Raw genomic sequence first — 25,248 nt, 5'->3', positions numbered from 1 at the left:
CACTATCATGTAGTTTTATGATATTTTCTCCTGGTAAAAGGAGTCCACATAACTGCAGGTTTTGAGAGTTGATGGTAACACCATACTCAAAATTTTTTTTTTCCCCAGGGGCACCTGGGTGGCTCAATCCGTTAGGCATCTGCCTTTGGTTCAGGTGATGATCCCAGGGTCCTCGGATGGAGCCTCCTGTCAGGCTCCCTGCTCAGGAAGGGAGTCTGCCCTCTCCCTCTCCTCCTGCTTGTGCTTGCTTGCTTGCTCACACATTCTCTCTCTCCCTCTCATATAAATAAATAAAATCTTAGAAAAAATTATTTGTTGTAAGTAGCATGACACAGTGGGAAGAGCATAGGGCTGGAGTTAGAATTGCAGCAGCAGCAATATTTATTATCATTATAATCAACATTTGAGTGTTTACATGCACCAGAAACTGATGTGACCATTGCATATAAATTGAACATTTATTCCTCCTATAATCTTATGAGGTAGGTACTATTATTAGCCCCATTTGACAGAGAAATTGGGACAGATTAGGTCACTTGCCCAATGTCCCACAGCTAATAGGGGTCGTGGGGGTAGTGGGATGGACTTGAATTTCATTTTTCCCCTAACCAGAATAGTTAGGAGAAAACACCTCTGAATCTCAGTAGCTTAATTCAACAGACATTACCTGCTTTACACAGGTTGGCAGGAGGCCTGGGCTTTTATTGTCCTAACTGAGGGACCCAGGCTGACATTAAGTTTCGTTTTGACACATGCTTTCACCATCACCTCACTGATCTCCACACAAGGAAAAGAGCATCCTATAGTGTCTGCAATGGCAATGAAATGCTTCTGCTTGAAAATATGTGTCATCTCATATTTCACAGTCAAAGCAAGTCTTACACCACTCCCGACTTCGAGGGGGCAAGGAAATGCACTCCTGCCATAAGCCCAGAAGGAGTCAAACCAGACTGTTTGGTACTAATGATTACCACTAACACTCAGGCCCTGGGCAGGTCACGCGTTTCTTGGCCTCAGTTTCCCTCCCCACAAAATGAGCACAATCATTTTGCAAGGACCCCTTGTTATGAGGCTCCCTAATTAAATGGGGATGTTGATTATGGTTATGTTTGCATCCCACCAAACTTCCACTAGCTGAAAATCTGTTTCACCACAGGCAGCCTTGCAGCCCTCATACACAGCTGTCTGCAGAATGGCCTTTATCCTCGGATACCTGCCAACCTTTTGGTCACACACACACCTAAAGTCTCGGAGGATATTGCTTTCATTTCCATCAACAACATGCGACAGTTGTAGTCCCAGTGTTTGCTCAAAAGCTTAGTCTGGAACCACCAGCTGTCCAGTTCATGTTGAAAGCTTAAGACTACTTTGGCTTGAGCCTGTGAGGGTCTTAGTGAGTGTTCCTTCCTTCTGGTTCCCCAAGCTCTATCTTTGAATTGAGTCAGATCACCAGGACTTTACTTGTCTTCTCACAATTTCACTCCACAGGCACTCCCCAGGATGTCTGCTCTGATTCAGAGATGAGCTAAGCTACAGAAACTCCTTTGTTGGCTAAAGATTGACGGTGCTGATAGCAGTACAAAAAAAATACCCTTAAAAAGTGCATGTTTCACTTCCATGCAAACAGAAGTGACCACACTGCAGAGCACTTCGCTGGCTCCTTTCCTATGGGTCGTTTTGCTATGCAGTCATTTGTCCTCTTCCTTGTTCCCCTGATAGACTAGGTTGTGAACTTCGTGAAAATGGGGAAAATTTTTTCATCTGGGTTTCACAGCAGATGTGAAAACTTCGTACCCTGCAGGTTCTCAATAAATGTTCGCTGCATAAAAATGCTTCTGAAGATTCCTCATGTAAGTTAATACACGATGATTTCCTTGTAGAATTTAGTGTCTATGGATGCACAGTTAGGCTAGCTGAACTTCAGGCCCTGAGATTCTGTGAAACTAAAATAAGGTCGAAATGGGGGAGGAGGAGGAGAAGCGCGCGTAAAGGGAGGACATCTCAAGCGGCGGGAGCAAAGGTAGACGCAGGAAACACAAGGTAACATCGCGCACGGGGAGGACATCACTTTGCCTGGAAGATTAAAACAGGTGAAAGAGGAAGGTTGGAGCCAGATGCCTGTAGGGGTCTAAGGTCAAAGTCCAGAAGGAAGAAGTAACAGGATTTTGATTGGAGACAATGAGAGGAAGGCGTAAAAAAGGCAGTGGTGCATCAAATGCTGCGGCCAAGGGCTCCAACAAATGAAAAGCAGGATGAGAGGAGGAAATATGTCGTGTCCCCAAAGCTTCCTCTTATTTATGGGCGCTCCTGTTTCACAAACGGTGAGCAGAAAGCAGAGTCTACGGATCCCCAGGGCCGAAGAAGCGGAGCCGCTCCGTCACGTGGCCAGAAGCGCCCTTGGCACGTGACCCATCTCGCTCTAGGCCAATCAGCTTCCTCAGGGGCGGGACACGGAGTCTGAGAGGCGGGAGCATCAGTCGAGGCCGCCTCTTCTCGCGAGCCTTGCCTCCGTCTCTCCTTAGCCGCCCACGGCCCGGAGAGAAGATCTCGCGAGGTTTGGGCGCTGCGGCGGTAGGAGGAGGACGGAGAAGGACGGAGCGTAGCTGTTGCTGCCTCCCTCGCTCACTCCCTCGCGCTCTCGCCCGCCCCCTCCCTCCCTCCCCTCCCTTCCCCGGCCCCGGCTCCGGCCCCGGCCCATTCGCTGTTCGGTCTTCCGCAGGGAGGATGTCGGGCTCGTCGCTTCCCAGCGCCCTGGCCCTCTCGCTGTTGCTGGTCTCTGGCTCCCTCCTCCCAGGGCCAGGCGCCGCTCAGAACGGTAAGCGGGGGGCCGGGGGCGGGCCGGGCGGGGGCCGAGGGACGCCAGCGACCGGAGGAGGCCGTCCCGGGCCCGAGGAAGTGCCGGAGCAAGGGGAAGAGGGCCGGTCGAGAGTCTGAGGGGCTGCGCACCCAAGGGGAAATGCCGGTCGGGAGTTCGAAGAGGCGCGGGTGTGAGAACCGAGGCGCCGGTCCGAGAGGTGGGGGCGTCCGTTAGGAGCTTGAGGCGTTGCTGACTTACAGGCTCCACATCGTGGGGCTCGTCGCTGCGAGTCGGCGAGGGGCCACCGGGAAGCCGACCTGAGGAGCTGGAGTAGCGGGGGCGGCTGAGGAGGGGGCGCAGCTTTTAGAGAAGGTGGTAGAAGACAGGTATTTGTGTTTAAGTCGACGAGATTGGTGTCAGTCAGGCTCCCCAAGAGAATGGGGGTCCCGGGCACTGGGGTCATCTAGGATTCTACGGGGGCCCCGTGGGACCGGTGACATCCTTAAAAAATAAGGGAGACGCTGGGGGGAGGGGAGTCCTGAAGAATACTGAGCGGAGTACTAGAGCCCCAAGGAGGGGTAAAGACTCAGGGAACCTTGGATATGGAGGTGGAGGGAAGGTAGGTGGAAAGCTAAGGTAGTGGGTTGGCTGCAGTAAGGGATCTGGAAAGACAAGCAGCTGTGGCTCTCAACGAGATGGGGGAAGAGGGCTGGGTTTGCTAAGGAGGGTGGAGTGTTGGGCATTCTAGGGTAGTGGTTGGGAGAGCAAAAAGGAGTTTCTAAATAAGGAGAGGAAAAATGAGCAGAGGATGGGGAGAAAGGGTTGAAACGGAGGTTGGGGAAATATTTATTAGAGCGATAAGGGTGCCTAGGTACAGAGATGGGGGTGGGGGAAAGACAAAATAATGGAAGGGAGTAAAATGCAGGAAGCCGGGGGTGTAATGTTGGTTTGCAGTGTGGAGGGTATATTAGGGACGGGAGGAGCTGAGTTGTGGCGAGTGCTGTATGATATTGTTTAGGCCTTTGGGAAGACAGAGACACGTAACTGGAACTGCAGTGGTGGAACTGAATCTGACTGAAGAGAGGGAGATGGAAGAAGTGGGTTTTAAAGATCTAAAAGTTTGAAAGCAGAACAGACATTATTTCTGAGGACCACGAAAGTAGTTCCTGAGATGTGTGCAGTCTATAGTGGAAACAATTAGGTTTTGAACTGAAGCTCTTTAGAGAAGATGGAGAAATCGTGGAAAATCATGGTGATGGGGGATCAAGACAAAAAAGATTCTGACTGGTGAAGACGTTACAATTCACTGCTGAACTGATCTTTCAGAGGTGAAAAATACTGTGAACTAGTTTCTGCTTTTGTGGAAACAGCCTTTAAGAGGTTTAAAAATATTTTTATAGGAAAGAATTTATGAGAAGTCCCTACTAGAGAGTGAACTAGAAATTATTTTTGCTAATTCCTCAGTGTCTCGTTATACTAGAACAATTTAAAATTACTCTTGTTAGAATAGTTGGAATTTAATGGCTTTCTTTTTTTTTTTTTTTTTTTTAAATCAGTGATAGAGCCAATGGAGTTAAGTATCTTATGGAGAGTCTGGGCTTAAAATGCTGAAGATTATGGTGAAAATATATCAATAAACGATTGAAAAAGCACCATCAGTTAAATATAAGTGTTTGTTGTACCAGATTGCACTAATCAAATCTTATGTATGCTTCATGGCCTTGAATTATCACTGCAGGGGTCAGGAGGGAAATATTTTTCAGTCTCTAGCATTGAGTATGTGAAGTCGGTTGGGTATTTTTCGGTTTCCTCCAAAGCTTGAGGCCACTGTGGAAGGCGGGGTAGAGTTAGTCTGATTCGTCTCATCAGTTTTTAGTCTGTGTTAACAATATGACTTAAAGGAGCCCAATGCTAATTTCAGCTATTTGATTTGTGGAAATAACATGGTTTCATTTGGCATGATAGGTGAGAGATTCTTGATCTTAACATGGCTTAGCTTCTTTCAATGATTTATAATACGGCGAAATTGTAGTTTCTTAGCAACTAAAGCAATGTTTCTGGATAGGCCTACCAAAGACTCGACTGGCTATTCTCAGTGATATGTGTTCTAAATACGGCATAGTGCAGCTTTTCCTTGAAATGAGCTTGAATTCAGTCATATGACCTGACTGGTGAAGTGAAGCTTAGCCCTATAGTTGACCCAAATGAATGTAAATTTAATTTAAGGAAGAAATGGCTGTGTTTTTGTGTGTTTGAGTCCATATAGGGAAGGATGCCATTTTATAGCTTTCTATAACATGTTTTATGATAAGATTCATGCTTTCAATGGGTAATAGCCCTGTAAGAGTCTGACCTCTTGTCATGGAGTTTGTGTTTTATAGTGCATCAGAAATGGATACCATGCTTTGTATGATGTCAAAATGTTAAGATTATTTATTTAAAATGATGACTTAGAAAAAAAAAAAAAAACCCTCCAAACCTAAGTGTTTCTGGATTAGGTATGTGGTAGTTTAGACTGATTATGAATGTTTTTCAAAAGGTCTCTTTGATTTTTTCCTAAAATGAAGAGTTTGACTGATGACCTTCAAGCCTCTTGCTTCTCAACTGTGACCCATTACCATAGAGACTCAAGGCTTACATTCAGATAGACTTTCTCATCCAAATTTTAGACTTGTAGGACCACAGCTTAAAGTAAAATCCTTAGTCAAGGTGTTGCTTTTTTGTATGTATCAAGAAAGATGTAATTCATTTTAAAGGAAGCAACTTGTTTTTAAAAAGTAACCTTTCTGATAAAACATTCAAAAACTTTAGACTTTAAAATTGAATAAGGGTAAACAAAGCCGTGTTAGATGGTGATCAAGAGCACAGCCTTTGGATCCTGATAGACCTGGGTTTGAGTCCCAGCTCTTCTAGCTAAGTGATCTTGTATAAAGTGCTTAATACTTCCAAGCTTCGGTTTTATCATCTGTAAAAGGAAATTTATAATAATGCCAATCTCCTAGGGATGATGTGAAGATTAAATGAGATAATGGTTATAAAGCACTTACATTTCTGCCTGGCATATAAGTGGGTTTCAGTAAGGAGGGAATTTTTACTATATGTAACATTTGTTACTATATGTAACATATGTTACTATATGTTACTATATGTGCCATATGCTACATTATGTAGCATAACAGTAACTATATGTACTAAATGCTCTTTATAGTGTTCGCCGTTACTGTTGTTATTCCTTAAAAAGTAGCATTATTAATTACTTGTTTTTCATCATGTATATGTTGAGCACAAATTGTTAATGCTACTCACCATCTTGAATAAAATTAAGTAGGCCATTTTGAAGGCCCTGAACAGAGAGATTTGTGCTTTTGCTTATGTAACTTTAAGTGACCAGCTGCGCTGCGTCTGCAATTGCAAATTCTGGTGAGGAAGTTTATATTTTCATTGTCAGGGAGATTTTATGCCTTTCTTTTTCTTTCAGTGAACTAAATATCTTTCATATGGGTTAGGTATCATCTTTTCATAGAATCCCATTGTTGTGAAAAAGAGAAGCTGAATGTAGTGCCTGGCACACAGTGGGAGTGTTGGAGATGTTAACTAATGAATGAATGTGGAGTGGAGTGTAGAAATGCAGTGTATTCATACTGAAAATATAAAATTTGATAATTAACAGTGCTTAGTGGGAGAAAATAAGGAGTCTAATGAATTTTATTATTAATGAGCGAAATTTTAAGAAACCGTTTTGCTTGGGTGATACTAGATAGTTGTGAACATTGTCATATGTAACAGTGCCAGTATTAGCAATAGATGATTCACAAATCTTTTTCTTTTCTGTTGAGTGCTGTTTGCTTCAGTGGTTTGGCAATTTTCTCTCTGTATGTTTTTAGACATGTACTTGCTATTGATTATGCATCTCTTCTTTGGGTGAACTGAAATGAGTGACAGAAGACAGATGTTACCTACAGCATCTGTGGTGCAAATGACATGCCAGATGTCAAGCAAGAGATCTTAACATAATTAATCCAAATAAGATTTTAAATGACCAGAAGAAATAGTTTGCCTTGGAATAAAGCGTTTCCTAAGGATTATAAGCCTCCAGTCTCTCAGGCAACTGATAAGTGTCACTACTGATAGAATGGAGCACCTAGGCATGAAAAATTTGTCTTGGGTCTCCGGTGGAAAGGCCATGTTACTAAGTCAGGATTCTTCCTGGGCTCTTAGTCTTTGTTTTTCAAGGTTACTGGTTTCGAATTAGAAAGAGATGCAGATGGGGTTTTTGTGTTGTCAGACTTAATAGACCTGACCTGTTAATACACCAAGGTTTAAAACAACAAAAGGAAATAAAAGCCCTTAAATATAAATGTGCTCCACAGTCCAAACATTTACCATGAATTAAGAGTGAAGATCATTGCAGGTCTGACTTTGAGTTATTCAAATCTTCATGAGAAATTAGGCAAGTTTGTCTTGAAGGAATCCTTCTTTTTCTCAATACAATTTTGATGTGAAGTATTTTCTCTAGAGCATATCTTTAGACGTTAGTAAAAGGCAAAATGTTACTGTCTTGTCTTTATTATTTTTTTAAATAAAAGTAATTGTTTAACTGGGTTTGCAAAGATGGACAGATATGACCAGATATAAGTGTTCCGATGATTTGGACATGTTTTCTTTTTCTTTTTCTTTTTTTTTTTTTTTTGTTTGTTTGTTTGTTTGTTTTATTTATTCATGAGAGTCAGAGAGAGATAGAGAGAGGCAGTGGCAGAGGGAGAAGCAGGCTCCCCGCCTAGCAGGGAGCCCGATGCGGGACTCGATCCCAGGACTCTGGGATCGTGACCTGAGCCGAAGGCAGACGCTTAACCATCTGAGCCACCCAGGCGTCCCTGGACATGTTTTCATTTACTTAGTTTGAGGTACTTTTTCAAAGTAAGATGTATGTAAAATCTGATACTTTGCTGGATCTATGTAAAAATTTTTGTTTACAAGATAGTTTGGGAAGGTAACAAGTAGCTAACATCTACACAAATGAAGTGTAGAAAAACAATAACTTGGATATTTTGCGGGAGATGTTCAAAAAAGTTTGAGTAAAATTATGCAAATAAGTTTTGGAAGAGGTGAATTATGTGAAAACTTTTTTGCATCTATTCCATTTTTGTTTGCAGTGAGAGCACAATCTGGGCAGGATCAGAAGTAGAGAATAAAGTTCTAAGAGAAAGGGAAAGACAAGAAAGGCTTCAGTAGTACAAGAAGAAAAGTGGGATGTAAGACAGGAATAAATCTTCATTTGAGGAGCATCTGGAAAAATGGAATCTGTCAGAAAATAAATAGAGCAGGGACCTCTAAAGTAAATTCACACATCAATGTTAAAAAAAAAAAAAAAAGGTATAAAATCACCTCCTGTGAACAATTGGCTTGCCTTTGAGTGTGTCTCTTAAAACATTATCATTTTACATGGCATTTTTTAAAATGCCATTGATGACATGGAATTTAATTTTAAACACCTTAGATAATGCATTTTTAAACTTGTTTGTGAGGTTTTTGTGAATTTTTTTTCCCCCAGAATTCCTAATTTTAGTTGGTAAGGATTAGCTTTGGGAAGGTAGGAAACCTCTCCAGTAAAATTAGTTGATTTATAAACTGTTAGGTTTTATAGGCTTAGACACACATACACACAGACTTCTCACTGAGTTCAAAGTGAAATATTGCAGTGATCTTAATGTAAAAACATTTCTGAATAAAATGTTATCTGTTTTTCAAGAATTTGTTCAATTTAGGAGAGGGAGTCAAGATTTGTACCTAATTCCAGTTTACTATGTTATCTAAAACTGAGAGTAGGCCTTTTGTTTGTTTGTTTTTATGTAAATACAAAGATATACATTTATTAATCAAACCTAATTAACGAGGTTATTTTGACCTGATTGCTCAGAACTTCTAATTGGTCTGTGTAGAAATGGGGTTTAAAGAATTTCATAAGTATCCACATTTATTTGCATACAGTAAGTTAGTGGGAGACATGTTTAATGTTCCTCACCCACCTGCTGGTTTTTTGTTTCTTGTTTATGTTTCAGGTTTTAAAAATCCAGTCCTATCTCTTTATTAAAACAGATTGTGGTCAGCTTTGATGGAAACATCTTGTATTAATTTCCTTGTACTAAAAAGTAGTGAATGGCATTCTTTTGCATTTCTGAAAACAATTATGGAATGTTTTAAGACTGGCTTTCTTTCCAAATAATCCTAATTACTATAAGCTTGTATATTTTATGGTATTTTCCAGAAATATATCAGTATTGATAGGCTTTGTTTCCCTTTGTTTTATCTTAATTTATATCATTACACCCAAGTATTGCTTCAAATTGACTAGACAGTGAAATATAAATGAGATGTGAAATCATTCTGAAAGTGTCAGGGTTCTATATATTATGTAAGTTTCTATTATCAGAAAACATTAAGTTACAGATTGTACCAGTAGTTTTAATCCTGTCCAAATGTATACTCACATTCTAAAAGTGGTTAAATGTAAAATATTGTACAAGACAAAATGTCAAGTCCTTTTCTGATAGAATACTAACAAGGCAAGATGTTCCATATGCAGTATGATGCAGTAAAAAAAGTAAGTGTGCTTGTGTATATAAATTGTTACGCCATTGATTCTTCTTTTCTTCCTGATACAGTATTTGAAAACCACTTTGACTAGATAATGTCAAAATTCCTTTCCAGTTCTAAAATTACACAATTGACCGCACAGCTTAGGTACCTCTAATGCGTAAAGGGCCTAGGGAGAGAATGCTTTATGTTTTAATAAGTGTTTAGAAACTTACTTTCTGGAAATAAGAAAAACTGATTTTTGAGGCATGCACTGTTTTGAAATCCAACTGCCTGTAAACCTATTTCAGACAACATTTGTAGTTTTTGTTTCAGGAAGGCAGAATGGTGTGTTACAGAGTTCTTATATTAAACTCACTGGGAAAATTGCCAGTGTGAATTAAACATTTTAAGAAATGAAAATCACTGCCAGGTAGGTAGATATTTTGTATTCTTTCTATTGGTGGAAAAGTAGTTGACTATTGTAGAGGCAATGAAGAGACAATGAGGCACAGTTAAATAATTATATTATCCATTGAGGAGGTTTGTTTTCTATTTATGGCTTTGTTTCTCCTGTCTCTTATGTATTTTTTTAGACCTAAACCTTTCCATTATAGTTGAACAAGGCAATCTATTACCTGAATTAAATCTAAGGAAGTTCCTAGATTTATAGTCCTTAGAAACGGTGTGTTCAAGTCTCTGTTTATTAATTTATTCATTATACTTCTTCGTATTTGTTAAGTAGGTCCATTTCCTTGTTTTCTTTTTTTACATTTTTGTTAGAATTTCAAACATATAAAAAGTAGAGTGAGTAATGTAATAAACTCCCATATACTCTTCATCTAGTTTCAAGAGTTATAAGTACATCCTTGCTGCTTATTAATTTAAAAATAACTTGAAAAATTAACATTACAAACAAATTTTCTAGATGCTGAAATGCAGTTAGTAGGGATTAGCTTGTGTTAGTAAAATAGAAATGATTTGGTTCACAATTATGTTGAAATGATTCTAAAAATATAAAAGCTCTTTAGAGAAAGGCTTTAACACTTTTGTTTGTGATCCAGAAATACAGATTTTATTTGTGACTAAGTATATGCGTAAGTATGTAACATTTTGTATATGTGCTGCCGAAGTGAGCACAAGTATGTAACATTTTGTACAATATCTGAGGCATTTGTCAGTAATATCAACATGTACTGTTAATAAGGAAAATACAGCGTTGTTGAATTAATACATTAGCCATTACATATATATAGTATTGACTTTTTCCTATCTGAACTAGGGGAAGCTACAGTAGTTTGAATATCATAATCATAATCAAAGCATAAGTTTTCTAGTATGTTTAGTATGTTTAGTTGTCCTTTTATTATTTTTTTAAAGATTTGAGAGAGTGAGAGCGCATAGGGGGGCGGGGTGGAGGGGCAGAGGGGGAGAGAGAATAGAATCTCAAGCAGACTCCCACTGAAGCCAGGGCTCAACGAGACAGGGCTCGGATCTCAGGGCTCTGAGATCATGACCTGAGCCACTAAGGTGCCCCTTTAGTTGTCCTTTTAAATTAGAACTTCTGTTCCTTATTCCCTAGCCCCTGCCTTTGAGTTATTGGTTGAGTACAGGACTGGGAGCACTTCTATTCAGAACTGAATGCTTACTCTGATGCCATTGTCTGAGGCATTTTGCTGGTGGGTACAAAATGACTTGAGCACTGGCCACAGGGAAGGAGGGAAAAAGAAAACAGAACCATCACTGAAGAATCGTTAGCCTTTCATGTTTAAGATCCTAGAGTAGCAAGTTTACTCATTTTTAGACACTGCTTTGAGGGAAATAAGGTAACAATATGTTCTTATCCTGTGTTGACAACTATCTGAATACTTTTCTCCCCCTGTCCCTTTCTTTCAAAGATTTTATTTTTTAAGTAATCTCTACATCCAGTGTGGGGCTTTAACTCAAAACTCTGAGATCAGGAGTCACATGCTCTACTGACTGAGCCAGCAAGGCTTTCAAAAGTATTGAAATACTTTTCAATCCATAGATTGAAGGAATATGTTAAATTTAACTGAGGATTTTTCGATTATACAAGTTCAGCAGGTTGGAAACCATTGTGGAACAACTGGAAAAATAGCATAGCAGCTCCAGCATTGAAATTCTATTTGTTAATGCTGAGTATCAAATCATTCACCAAGGAAGATGAAATAAATGGCCTTAATGCAAACCAGGAAACTGCTACCTAGAAAAGAGCAACTATAAAGAGGTTTCACATAACTTCCAGGGAACTGTCATTGAATTACCCTTAGAAAAATAACCTAGTGATCACATATCAAAACTAATGGCACTACTAACAGTGTTACTGTTTTCTTACTAGGATAGAACTCTCAATAATTATGGACACTTTCCAGCCACATTTAAGATAAAATGCAGATAATTCTACACTGATGGTAGCATAAGCCTTAGGACAAAAGCCTGAAGGAGCTAAATTCAGGAAAAGGGAGCACTAGGGGGATGTGATTATCTATTAATACTTTCAAGGTAGCAGTATAAATGAAGTAAGGGAATTAGGCAGTCTCCAAAGATGGATGGGCTCTATCAAAGAGCAGTGGCCTAGAGCATGAGGAGGAAAAGTATGGGCTTAGTATTAAGAAGATGATTTTAATGAAACGAGCAGAAGAATAGTTATTTGCTCTCACTCATTGTCGGAGCTGTTTATAAGTAGGGCAAAGAGCTGGTTGAGAGGAGAGGGGCCTCATAAAACAAAAGGGAGGATCTCTTTCCTTTACATCTAGTACTTGCTTAAGAGCTCAATAATAGAAAAAACTTTTATGGAAATACGAAGTGAAATGGGATATCCAGAAATTTCTAAGGGTCAGAGATTAGTTTTCAACACTAAAGTTCTATGATTATGAATTCAAGAAAAATGGCAGATTAACTTTGGAATCCATTAAAGTAGCTTTTAGGATCTGCCTGTCATACTGAAAACAGGATTCTGTTTATCATAATCTTTATGAACAAATTTTTTTTGTTTAGTTATAAAAAACCTACATTATGAAACTTTCCCAGTTTGGGTTTTACACATATAGAACCATAAACTTTATAAGAGTTCATACTGCATTGAACCTAGTAAAAGTTTAACCTTTGGCTCTTAGAAAATAGGCATTTTTTATATGGTAAATGTCTGCTCTTAAAGAAAACCTTATCAACAGGAATAAAGCACTGCCAGACTAACTCTTTAAGACTTCATTGGTCTGGGCGCCTGGGTGGCTCAGTTGGTTAAGCCACTGCCTTCGGCTCAGGTCATGATCCTGGAGTCCCGGGATCGAGTCCCGCATCGGGCTCCCTGCTCAGCAGGGAGTCTGCTTCTCCCTCTGACCCTCCCCCCTCTCATGCTCTCTCTATCTCATTCTCTCTCTCAAATAAATAAACAAAATCTTTAAAAAAAAAAAAAAAAGACTTCATTGGTCAAAATTCTGCTGTGATAGAAGCCCTAGCCTATTCTTTGAGTGGGAGCTGATGCTGTAATACTTTGGTAGAGGTGAGAGCTCACTTTAATTAGTTCAGAGTATAGGGTTGCCAGATAAAATGTACGATGCTCAGTTATATTTGAGTTTCAGATAAACAACAAAGAATTTTTATTTGCGGGGCGCCTGGGTAGCTCAGTTGGTTAAGCGTCTGCCTTTGGCTCAGGTCATGATCCTGGAGTCCCGGGATCGAGTTCCGCATCGGGCTCCCTGCTCAGCGGGGAGTCTGCTTCTCCCTCTGACCCTACCCCTCTCAAGCTCTCTCTCTCTCTCTCTCATTCTCTCTCTCAAATAAATAAATAAAATCTTCAAAAAAAAAAAAAGAATTTTTATTTGCTAAATCTGGCAACCTTAGAAGAAGGTCTTTTTTTTTTCTTCCCCTATTTTGGTTTTCCGTTTAGAACTTAAGTGACAAAGCATCTTATAATTTGGTGAGTTTTGTGTATTAAAATAAATCTTTTTAAAGTAGATTTAATATGACCAAAATTGTCATATTAAAATTTGCATATTGTCATATTGCAAATTTTGTGTGAGAAATTATAGTTTAGGGTAGTGTTTTATTTTGGTTACTCACATTTCTATATATGTTTTCTTCAATTTTGTTATATTTGACAGAGTAGGATTTTTATTCTTTAAAAATTGAAGCTATTTTCAGGAAGGATGTGAGCACAAGCTCTTAGGTGGTTATTTTATCAACTCCCCTCTTTTCTCCTTACCTAAAATATTTTAAAATTTAGGGCACTATTGCCTGAGGGTATATGATAAAGATGATTTTGGGGCTATTCATTCAAGGATTGTCCTTTTTCAGATTTTTACCTTGGGGCTTGGAATATATTTGCATTCTTAGCATGGAAGAAGAGAAATGTATATGAGTGAAGATGTGACTGACCACACACCCTTTTCCTCCTAGTGGTTTCTATTCTAATTTTTCATTTGCTGAATTATAACCACCTGATTTAGAGAGTCAGAAGGTAGATGTTAGCTCTGCAGTTGACGGATGTGATTTCTTTACAGGTAAGTTTTTAATACTAAGAAAAATCATGGTTTCATGAGCTTTAGTTACAAGGTCTTTGACCAGAGAGGTGTGTCACCCTATATCAGTAATTTGGTATAAGATTTTACCTTCTGTCTTTTGGTGTGGGCCAGGGTGAGGCAGCTATAAGAATAACAAGAATTGCACAATGTGTATGTTCCAGGGTGGGGGCGCCTGGGTGGCACAGTCAGTTAAGCATCCGACTCTTGGTGTTCAGCTCAGGTCATGATCTTGGGGTCCTGGGATTGAGCCCCCATTGGGCTCCATGCTCAGCAGAGAGTCTGCTTGAGATTCTGTCCTCCCTCTCCCTCTGCCCCTCCTGCTTGTGCTGTCACTCTCTCTCTCTCAAATAAATTAAAAAAAAAAAAAGGTTCTAGCATGAATGATATTAAGGATATTAAGTAACATAAAGCATGATCATACCTATACGTACACATATTTATTTTAAATATATTTAAGGCAGTTTTAAGAGGTGTTCAAAATAATTCATGGTTTTTATGAAACTAGAAAATTAGTGTAGTTTAAATTTGATGTCTAAACTCAGTTGGAGACCATATTACAAGATAAACTGATACTATGTCCCCACTGTGAATATAAAATGTAAATAAAAACTGTGTTAAAATGTTATTTTGTGGGGCAGTGTAGTTGAATAGAAAAAGTACTGGATTTGGCAGTAGCCTTGAATTCCTATTTCCATTTTAGTTGCCATGGTTTCTGTTTTTAAAATTAGGTTAGTACTTAATCCATAGGGTTTTCATTAAATTAAATGATAATGTGTGGGAAAGTGCTTTATAAACTGCTATATTGTAAAGTGGCATGTATGTATAGCTTTGAGTTATAGGGCCTTGTACTTTATAAAGTATTTACCCTTATAGGTTAACTGCAACTCTGGTGGTTTATAGGAAATTGAGGAGGAAAATGAAATGCTAACGAGAAGGGCAAGATTATTTCAAGGTTGGTTTTTCTGACAAATGATGACCATCTTAGAATGTGAATTTTATTTTATTTTATTATTTTATTTATTTTATTCTTTTTAGAAGTGAGGGAGGGGCAGAGAGGGGATGGGAGAGAGAGAAGAATCTTAAGCAGGCTCCACACCCAACATGGAGTCCGATGTGGGCTCTGTCTCACTACCCTGAGATCATGACCTGGGCTGAAATCAAGAGTTGGACGCTTAACTGACTGAGCCACCCAGATGCCCCCTTTTTTTTTTTTTTTTTTTTTTTAAGAATGTGTTTCACTGAATTATCCTCCCTCTCCTGGGGAAAGCTGATACTGAATTTCTATAATCTTTGAAGTGTCCTTCCCAGTACTGCTGTCATCTCAAGTTAAATCTGGTTATAGGGACATCCTGTTACCCTTCATGCCCGTTCCCTCCTTGCCCTAGATAGATGACAGTAGTCAAGTATATTTTGTATCCTCTTTTTTTTAGATTTTATTTATTTATTTGACAGAGAGAGACATAGCGAGAGCAGGAACACAAGCAGGGGGAGTGGGAGAGGGAGAAGCAGGCTTCCCGCCAAGCAGGGAGCCCGATGTGGGGCTCGATACCAGGACCCTGAGATCATGACCTGAGCCGAAGGCAGACGCTTAACGACTGAGCCACCCAGGTGCCCTTCTGTATCCTCTTTCTTAACGCATTTTTGTAACTCTCCTTTACTATTCTTACTATCCTTTATTCATCCTGAATGAAATTCATAGGTGTTTTACTCTACCTACACATTAAGAAAAAAAAATGTAATGCCCTAAATGTAATATAAAGGAGAAAATAATAATACAATAGTTTGGTCCGAATGTTTAGGCATGGCTGCACAGGAAGGCAATGAGGTAGCCAAGAAAAACCAAGAATGTGACAGTTACAAATGCAGTAGTCTTGCTGTAAAGGTGACTCAAATACCACAGGTGGCACTGCTGTTGACAATGTCATTTTTTGAGAAGGTGAACAGCTTTGGTGAAGTTCCAAATGAAACAAAGTCCGGTCTATTCTCACTCTACATGGTAGTTACATTCCTGGAAAACTGAGTGAAGATTAAAACCATGTAAGAATACTTTGTGTGTTATATTTAAAACAGAGGTTCTAGGTTCAGAACCAAGTTTTTCATCTTGAATGCCATTTGAAAGTAGTGTAGGAAGAGGGACAACTCTGTTGTTTAAGACGTATCCTATTTTGTGGGATGTTGAGGATCCTTGGACCTGACCCTCTAGAGGCTAGTAATCAATCACGTGTCAACCAAAAGTATACCCACAAATTTCCAGAATGCTCCATAAAAGGCAGAACAGTCTCCACTGAAAATACTTCTATGAGTCCCTCCACTTGTAAGTATCCTTAGATAGAGGATTATAGTACCTAGTCCCCAGGACAACCATTGGTCAAAGCCACACCTCTTCTAGGAATGGAAAGGCAAGGAGAGCAGCTGTTCACTTGTTTTTATCTTTTGGTTAACATGCACTAGAGCAGGGGCTGCAAACTCATTTATTGCAAAAGCTAGGCAAGTACCGTTTGCTAAACTGGAGAATACAATACATGCTTTGTGAAAACACTGCAAGTTGGACTTCTAAAAATACTGGTCAAATAAAACTGTCAGTGGGCCCCGTTTTGCATGCTCTTTACCAAAGGCTATTATGAATTTTAAAACCTGAGGCATTTGATTGGAGTCCTGATTTTTGGCAATTTTCTCTCTCCCTTTTTTTTTTTTAAAGATTATTTATTTGAGAGAGAGCACGAGCAGAGGGAGAGAGAAAGGGAGAAGCAGACTCTCCACTGAGCTGGGAGCCAGATGTGGGGCTCCATCCCAGGCGCCTGGGATCATGACCTGAGCCAAAGGCAGACACTTAACCGCTAAACCACCCACGTGCCCCCTGGCAATTCTCTTAATCCTTGTTTCCTTATCTGTGGATTAGGTGAACGCACACCTCATAGAGTAGTGTTAGAATGGGATTGCATACGTAAATCACCTAGCATGATACCTGACACAAGATAGGTGTTTGATAACAGTTTCTTTCACTATTATCCTTTCAGTTATCTTGGTTTACTTTTTAATCTGAAAGTTTAGTTGTGTGTTTTTATAGTGAAATGATTATGAAATTTGAAATCTCTAATATGGGAGATATTTGTCCCTTTTTATTTTTAATAGAAGCAAGGAAGTAATTAAAATGATTTTTTTTGGGTTAACACACAACCTATCAACCATTTAAGATGTTTGGAGCCTGATGCTAACACTAAACATGCTAATTCCAAACAATCAACCTCCTTAGTCTTTCAGGTTGGCTTTCAACCTTAGCATAGCAATAATGTGTTTAGCAGTGCTATCTACCTATTTATTTATAAAGATTTATTTATTTATTTGAGAGAGAGACAGTGCAAGGGGTGGGGAGGAGCAGAGGGGGAGAGGCAGGGAGAAACCCAAGCAGGCTCCTCACTGAGCACAGACCCCAACTTTGGGCCTGATCCACGACTCTGTGATCACGACCTGTGTGGAAACCGAGAGTTGGATGCTTAACTGACGTGCCACCCAGGTGCCCTGCAGTGCTATTTATTTTTGAAGTAATGGTAGAGTGGGTAATATTGCTAGTACTACAGTACTTTATAGCACCTTCAAAATTAGATTATGCTTATAGTAGTGACATTTTTATAGTTGTTGCTTGAGTTAGAAATTTAGCAACATGATTGTCACTAGGAAACTCACGTGTGTGATTTTCTTCCAGTTCAGTGAATGTTTTAAAAGTTCCACATTTTCTTGGTTCTTGTAAAATGCTTTAAAGGCATATATATGTCTTGCTGTACATCTCGTCTTCATACTTTAGCAGCAGAAAATTCTTTTTAACTTTAGGCATTAAGACAGGGACCTAAATGTTTAAGGCAATACAAGAAACATGTGCTTTATTCCTTTATTCTTGTCCTCAGAATTCTCTTGTTCGTCTGTTTTCCTCCACAATATGGTTTTGAGTCCTTTTTAAGAGCTTTATGCTTTAATTATATAATTAAATACCATATATATGGTATATATTTAATTTTTTTTAAGTCCTTCCCCCCCACCCCCCATTTTTTCTATCTTAATTTTAGTCTTACCTATACCTACTTGGCCTCATCCCTTCTGTTATCCTCCATTGTTTCTAGATAAACATTTGGTACTTTTAAATTCTTTGTCCTGTTGTATTTGAATCTTTTTGAGGCAGAGGGGTAGCAAATTCTATTCTGCTTGTCATATGCAAAGTTTAGTTTAGTTGACTCATGTTTTTGAGCTGGAGTGTTTGCATATTGTGACTTCTGGGTATTTTTGCTTTTCCTAATAGCAGTTTAATGATTTTCATTGTATGATGGACATTTTTCTAACATGCTCTTAAAATTTTTAATCCCCACAAGGTCATAATGTCCATATTTTTCAGAAACAACTCAGCTAGTCTTTGAGGCCTAGTCACAAAGGAAATTAATTCCTTATAGAACTGAGGACATCAAGGCAGAAAATTCTAGGCAGGTGGCTAGTAATGAATATTGATTATAAACTATAAGGTACTTGCTGTGGGTTGGTAAATTTTAGTGTTTCCCTGCAAAGCTACCACTTACTGTGGAGGGCACATGAAACATTCTGAAATGTCTGCCTATGGAGCATATAATTTGCTACCCAGTGGCAGGTAGACATTAAAATTCAGTTATGGGGTGGGGGTGGTGCTAGGGGTAATCAGATTTTACATCTTTAGGATGAAAGGGCAAATTTTGATGTGCATTAAAGAAAAAAAAAGTACACAGAGTAGTAGTTCTTACTTTAGGAACAACATTAAACTATAGTGAAAATTGCTGAGAAATTAAAAATTGCTGAGAAATTACCATTAGAAGTATGGGATGGCTAGCATTTGTATTTCAGTAACAGGTATGTATATTTTAGCAGCTTTAAAGTTAGAATGGGTAAGAATTTGAGCGGAATGTGTTTTTAGTAGTGTCTTAGAGTGTCACCTTACCATTCTGCAACACTATCCTTTTGTCACTGAAACAGCTCAAGAATTGTATTGAGTCTTAAATTCTCAAAATACACCATTGGAAAAACTTGAGAGGCCCAGTAGTACAAGGTGAGCCTGAGGTAACCGGATACATAAACTTGTCAGCCATATCTACCTAACATAAAATGAAGTTTTCATCAGGTTGAATTTTCAAAGGATAGATATAACTTACTACAGGAGGGAATATTAGCAGACAGGGAGGATAAATCTTCCTGCCTGGGATAGTTGTTAACCTTTTTGACATGGAATTATTTAAGTTTTTGAAAAAAGGGGAAAGTTACTAGATTAAAAAAATTATGAAAGGACTTGCTTACATGGTAATTTCAAATAATACCTGGGTGTATAAGGTAAAATATTAAAGTTCCTTCTTTTATGCCTTGATTCCCACTCCCCAGGAACAAGCACTGTTACTAGTCTTTTGTGTATCCTTTCAAAGCTTGTTTTATGTAGACATATAATTTATAGACTGTAAAGCTCTAGTAGTACTAATTATGATATAATTTATCTTGGTATTTATAGCCTTTTTCAAATATGGTAATTGGAGTGACATATATTTTCATTTATGTAAGTATATGGAGCCTCTAGAATACATCTATTGTTACTCATTGTCACTGAAGGGAATTAGGTTGTTGATGACTGAATTCTTTATATTGAAATTGGTCCACTGCGAGGGCCTTTCTCATTCCAAACAGGGAAAAAGCTTTATTAAATGAAAAAGAATGATATAGTACTGTTTTTTTTATCCTGAGACATATTTTTTGTCAGAAATCTTGAATGTTCACACGTTTAATATCGTAACCATGTAGATAATTCCTGGGGCAACTCTGTTAATTTTTAGTGGAAGCATTCTGGGTTTAATTTTGCTGTCCCTTTTCAAGAGAAGCAGCAATATTTTGCTGATGTTTGGGAGACTAGGTAAGTAAATAACCTGATCTTCCATCTCATTGTGGAGGTGGAGGTACTACATAATCATGGAGTTAGGAGGTATCATGGAGTTAGGAAGTATCATGGAGTTTGTTAGGAGGTATTATGGAGCTTGTTAGGAGGTGTCATGGAGTTTGTTAGGAGGTGTCATGGAGTTTGTTAGGAGGTGTCACGGAGTTAGTTAGGAGGTATCACAGAGTTAGGAGGTATCACGGAGTTAGTTAGGAGGTATCATGGAGTTAGGAGGTAATGAAGACCTGGAACAAGATGATCAGATTACAAATAAGTAACTGTGAAAGGAGAATATAACAGATTTGGATTGTTTGCTGGATTTGGGGATTTCCTGAGGAATCAAAGAAGGAGCAGACTTTAGTGGATAGAACTTTAGTGAACAGGATTCAGAATATTTTGATTCTAGTAAGGGCACTGCAACTGAATTTGGACAATGGTATATGTTAAGTGTCAGACTGGGGCAAGAATTAGATTTAAGTTTCAACTTTTAGCAGCTGAAAAATTTTTTCTTTTTATTTAAAAATTAAATAGAATCTCAGTTTGTTAATTAGATAAAAGTAGAGCTGTTTAGGAGGGGAGGGAATCTCCTAATTGTTTCAAAAACTCCTTAAGGTTGGGGGAGCAGAATTTTAAAATTGATGATATGGGTGATCTCTTTGTAGACCTACTACTGAAGCAAAAAAAAATTTTTTTTTTTTGCACAAGGTATCTTACCTTTGGTTCACGATCTACTTGCTCAGTCTTGATAGCTGCCTCGGAGAGGTCCTGTGGATACTTTGCAAAGTCAGTGATTGAAATATTTATACTAATAGATTTGTCCATAGTTATAAGACCAAAAGAAGAGATGATCTCTTTAAGGCAGAATCTATAAAATAGCACAAAGGTAATCATCCTATGACTTGGTAAAATAATTTTTATTGCAAGATTTATCAGACTCTTTATGAGAAAGACCTGCTTGTCATTTGCTTTGAGTTTTGAAATTCGAGAATATGCACAAGATAGGAGTGCAGAGGTATGCTGTTAAGTCCCTGCCTGGAAAAGGATTGAAAGTGCTATTAGTTTTCATCCTGTGGGAGGAAAATCTTCAGGGTGTGTGGTTTTAGCAACCACCTTGGGGATCTGCCAGTAAGAACTAGAAATCTACTAAGTTCCAGTTTATTAGCTAGGAACACTGGCTTAAAACAGTAGGTCACAGTAATGCCAAATACTTTGTAAAATCATAGACCCACATAGAATTTCCATATAGGTAACTTAGATAATCTGGGATGGTTGTAAATTGATAAAGGCCTGAACTGGGAACATTGACGAGGGAAAAGTAGAATACACTGTGTGATAGTCATTCTAAGATAAAATATTTTTGGATTACATAATGTATATAAGATATTATTTAGTTCTAATTGTCCATAGTAAACAAAGCATTACTGTCAGGCAAAATAGTGTAGTGTTTTGAACTCTGGAATCATAACTGCCAGGGTGTGCATCCTGCTTCTGCTTATCTGTAGAATGGCAACAACAGTCTTAAGCAGTAGACTCTATTTTAATGAAGTGAGTTAGATTATGTAATATGCTTTGCACTATGCTTGACACATAAATGATCAGTAAAGGTTGGGTGCTGTTACAATGAATTTGTTTTCAGAGACATTCAGTTACCTGTTAGTAATCTTTTCGGGGTTTTTTTGTTTTTGTTTTTTTAAGAATGATTAGAAAATGTCCTACTTCCTGCCCTTCCCCCCCACAAAGGATTTCTTAAAAGGTTATCTTTTCAAAGAAGAAATTTCTAGGCTGTTTGTTTTTGATTCTGGGAGGTTTACAGGGAAATCTGAATTTCCTTCTCTTTTGGGATGGATGGTGGGTGGCATCATTACCTAATTTGGAAAAGAATGGGAATTCTTTTGTAAAGTAAAATCTCAAATCAAAATCCGTTTTTTATTTTTTTAAATAAAAAATGTATTTAAATTCAATTTTTATTTCCTTGCTTGTTAGTACTAATGGATGCATGGCAAGAAAACAGACTGACATTAGGGATTTGATTTTTTTAAATAAAAGTAACTTCTAGGGCCTCTATGGTAAATTCAAATATACCATAGTCTACTTTTCTAGAATTTATGATTCTGTCGATACTCAGAACGATAACACTGATATTCTGAAAATCTCCACTAATCTAAGAGAGATGGTTTCCTTTTTATACTGCTCATTAACATACTAATTACTAGCACATTTTAAGTTGTTAATAGGTTGAAATTTAATGAAAGGGTGTGATCCTTAATGCTCAGTTAATGAGAATTGTATTTCTCAACATTCTTTTTTTTTTTTTTTTTTAAGATTTTATTTATTTATTTGAGAGAGAGAGAATGAGAGAGAGAGAGCACATGAGAGGGGAGAGGGTCAGAGGGAGAAGCAGGCTCCCTGCCGAGCAGGGAGCCTGATGCGGGACTCGATCCTGGGACTCCAGGATCATGACCTGAGCCGAAGGCAGTCGCTCAACCAACTGAGCCACCCAGGCGCCCTCAACATTCTTTTAACAAGTATTATTGACTATTATATGTGCAGCACGGCATTGTGGGGATACAAAATTAGAGGCCTGTTCTGGTTTCCAAATAATTTACAATCTATTAAAATATACTCTCTCTCACAAGCACAGTACTGCCTTATGCATCTTCATGGATTCATAAAATACTGCATTTCAGGTTATTATATGTAGATTTATAGAATATTAGTAGTTATATTAGAAAAGACCATAGAAATCCTCTATTCCAGTCTTAGGATTGTATACACAAGGAAACTGAGGTTTCAGACTAAACATATATATTATTAAATGGAACAATTTCTGTACATTATTATACTTTCCTTAAAGTCACAATTTAAATTGGTGTGTCTAGCATTTTATTACCATGAAGTTTGGTATTCATTTCTGAAACACTATCAGAAAGTACCTGATAATACATTTTAGAGAGTTAATGCTAGCTTATATAATCTTGGCCTATTTTGTACCAGGGTTTATAATTTTACTAGATATGATAATGCCTTCAGACTACCAAGTAGGAAACTTACCTTTTGCAAATATTAGGGTTCACTGATCTTCGTATACTATCATTTGAAACCAAGGCAGTAGGGCTTGAATATGTGTGCATACTTTATAGTAAGGCAAGAGATTCTGGTTAGTGGGGAATTTATCTTAGCCAAGGGTGGTATAGATACCAAAAAATATTGAATATAGGAGAATAGGGTTGAGGTCTTACCAGTTTTAATAGAGGGGAAAAAAAACCCTGGAAATTTGGAGGGGCTTTGTAGGACTAGATATATTTAAATCTGAGACATAGGTGTTTTAACAGTCAAAGGGGTTCTTGGAAAATTACTGCTCAAAGTTCTTGGGAAAAGTTTGTAAATCACAAATATACTGTATTTAGAATTGAATGTGAATTAACCTGGAGTTTTATTCTGGAATAGCTCCATTCTAATTGCTTGATTTTACACTGCACAACCTCTAGGTTCCCCATTAGTGGGGTAGCTATAATTCTCAGTTGGTGCCTGTTGTCCCATCATAATTATACATAGCATCCCTTTCATTCTTAAAATTGTCCTGGTTTACTTGGTGATTTTTTCTTTTTCTTTTTTTTTTTTGTTTTTTTTGAGTAGACTCCACACCCAGCATTGAGCCCAGCGCAGGGCTTGAACTCACGACCTTGAGATCAAGACCTGAGCGGAGATCAAGAGTCAGATGCTCCACTGACTGAGCCACTGGGCACCCGAAAAGTGTCCTGATTTACATAATAAATTATGTGGTTGCCTTACCCAGAAGTGTAGTATCTGCCCTTGGGTACTTAAAATGATGAAGGTATATGAAATGTCTTCCTGTGTTGGGTAATATGTTTTTCTCTAAGCTGAGAGATTTCTGTTTAGTTGGAGTTAGGAGGGCATTGGTAAAGACAGTCTCATGGGAAGTGTGGGAAGTCTCATCCATCTCAAGGTTTAAGATGATTTATAGGCTAGAAAAGAGCTCTGTGTTTTCTGTTCTTGCATCATAAACACAAGATGGATGGATATCACTTCGCTTGTCTGGGCTAAACTAAATTCTCATTGCTCAAAGATAGTTTTGCATTAATGTGTCATTTAAAAAAAAAATTATCTGCACCCGGGCACGTGGGTGGCTCAGTCAGTTGAACATCTGACTCTTGGTTTCGACTCAGGTCATGATCTCATGGGTTGTGAGATTGAGCCCCACATCAGGCTCCACACTCAGTGGGGAGTCTGCTTGAAGATTCTCTCCCTCTGCCCCTCCCCGTACTTGAGTGTGTGTGTGTGCATGCGTGCATGCACATGCTTTATCTGTCTCTCAAATCTTTAAAAATTATCTGCATTCAGGAACTAAATGCCACGGGCAAATAAATCTCAGTACATGAGAGTTTCAGTTGGTATATTTAATTATTTTTAATGGACTTTATTTTTTAGGGCAGTTTGGGTTCACAGCAAAATTAAGAAAAAGTACAGAGAATTAACTATATATCCCCTGCCCCCACCCACACATATAGCCTTCTCCACTAACACCATTCCTGTCAGAGTGGTATATTTGTTACAATTAGTGAACCCACAATGATACCACATTATCACCCAAAATCCATAGTTTACGTTAGAGTTCCTTCTCAGTATTGTCCATTCCAGGAGTTTGGGTACATGTAATGACCTGTATCCACCATTATAATGTCATGGAGAATAGTTTCACAGCCCTAAAAGTCCTGTGTTCCACCTGTTCATCCTTTCTTTCCCTCCCCCTTTGCCCTTGGCAGCTACTGATCTTTTTACTGTCTCCATAGTTTAGCCTTTTCTAGAATGTCATATAATTGGAATCATACAGTATATAACCTTTTCGGATTGGTTTTTTTACTTAGTAATATACATTTAAGGCTCTTCTATGTCTTTTCATGGCTTGATAGCTCCTTTCTTTTTAACACTGAATAATATTTCATTGTCGGGATTGTATTTAATTTTAAGAACGTGTTCTTGATAGTCTCTTTCTGAATAGGCTTAGTAAATTCCAGAAGTAGGATCTTAATTCTTCTAACAGCAGATTGAATGTATGTTAAATTCCCATTTAACGGGGGTGAAATTGCTTGTTGCTTTAAGAATGATTTGCCCTGTGGCTCCCCTTTCACCATTTAAACATAAAACTTTCTTCATATTATATTGCCCCTTTTGGAGGGAATGAAACTGAAATTCCGGGAATGAACTATTATAACTATGTAAATTGTTGAGAATTTGGAGAGAAATACAGATCTCCATGAAGTATGTAATACCAAATATTCCTTAGATCCTGTTGCTTAATCTCACCATATAAATAATTTTGCCATCGTTATGACTTAAGTAGTGGGAAAGCTTGCAATTTCAGTACATTGTCAATATGGTTAATA

The 25,248-nt window shown here is 38.3% G+C and overlaps 1 protein-coding gene across 2 annotated transcripts in view; it reads left to right on the top strand.

The window, feature by feature from the left end:
• The first annotated feature begins 2,627 nt into the window (after nt 1–2,627).
• Nucleotides 2,628–25,248, top strand: part of NPTN (neuroplastin) — a 71,558-nt gene continuing 48,937 nt past the window's right edge. Inside the window, exon 1 of one of the 2 annotated variants that reach the window (XM_034994468.1) lies at nt 2,628–2,815. In XM_034994468.1, coding sequence (XP_034850359.1) covers nt 2,725–2,815 — 91 coding nt within the window. In that variant the 5' untranslated portion in view covers nt 2,628–2,724. The remainder of the gene's footprint in view (nt 2,816–25,248) is intronic. The other variant, XM_034994469.1, reaches the window with a different exon arrangement.

Source organism: Mirounga leonina, unplaced genomic scaffold (genome assembly GCF_011800145.1).
Source record: "Mirounga leonina isolate KUSES-001 unplaced genomic scaffold, KU_Mleo_1.0 Mir_91, whole genome shotgun sequence".
NCBI lineage: Eukaryota > Metazoa > Chordata > Mammalia > Carnivora > Phocidae > Mirounga > Mirounga leonina.
This window is presented reverse-complemented; position numbering and strand designations above follow the sequence as displayed.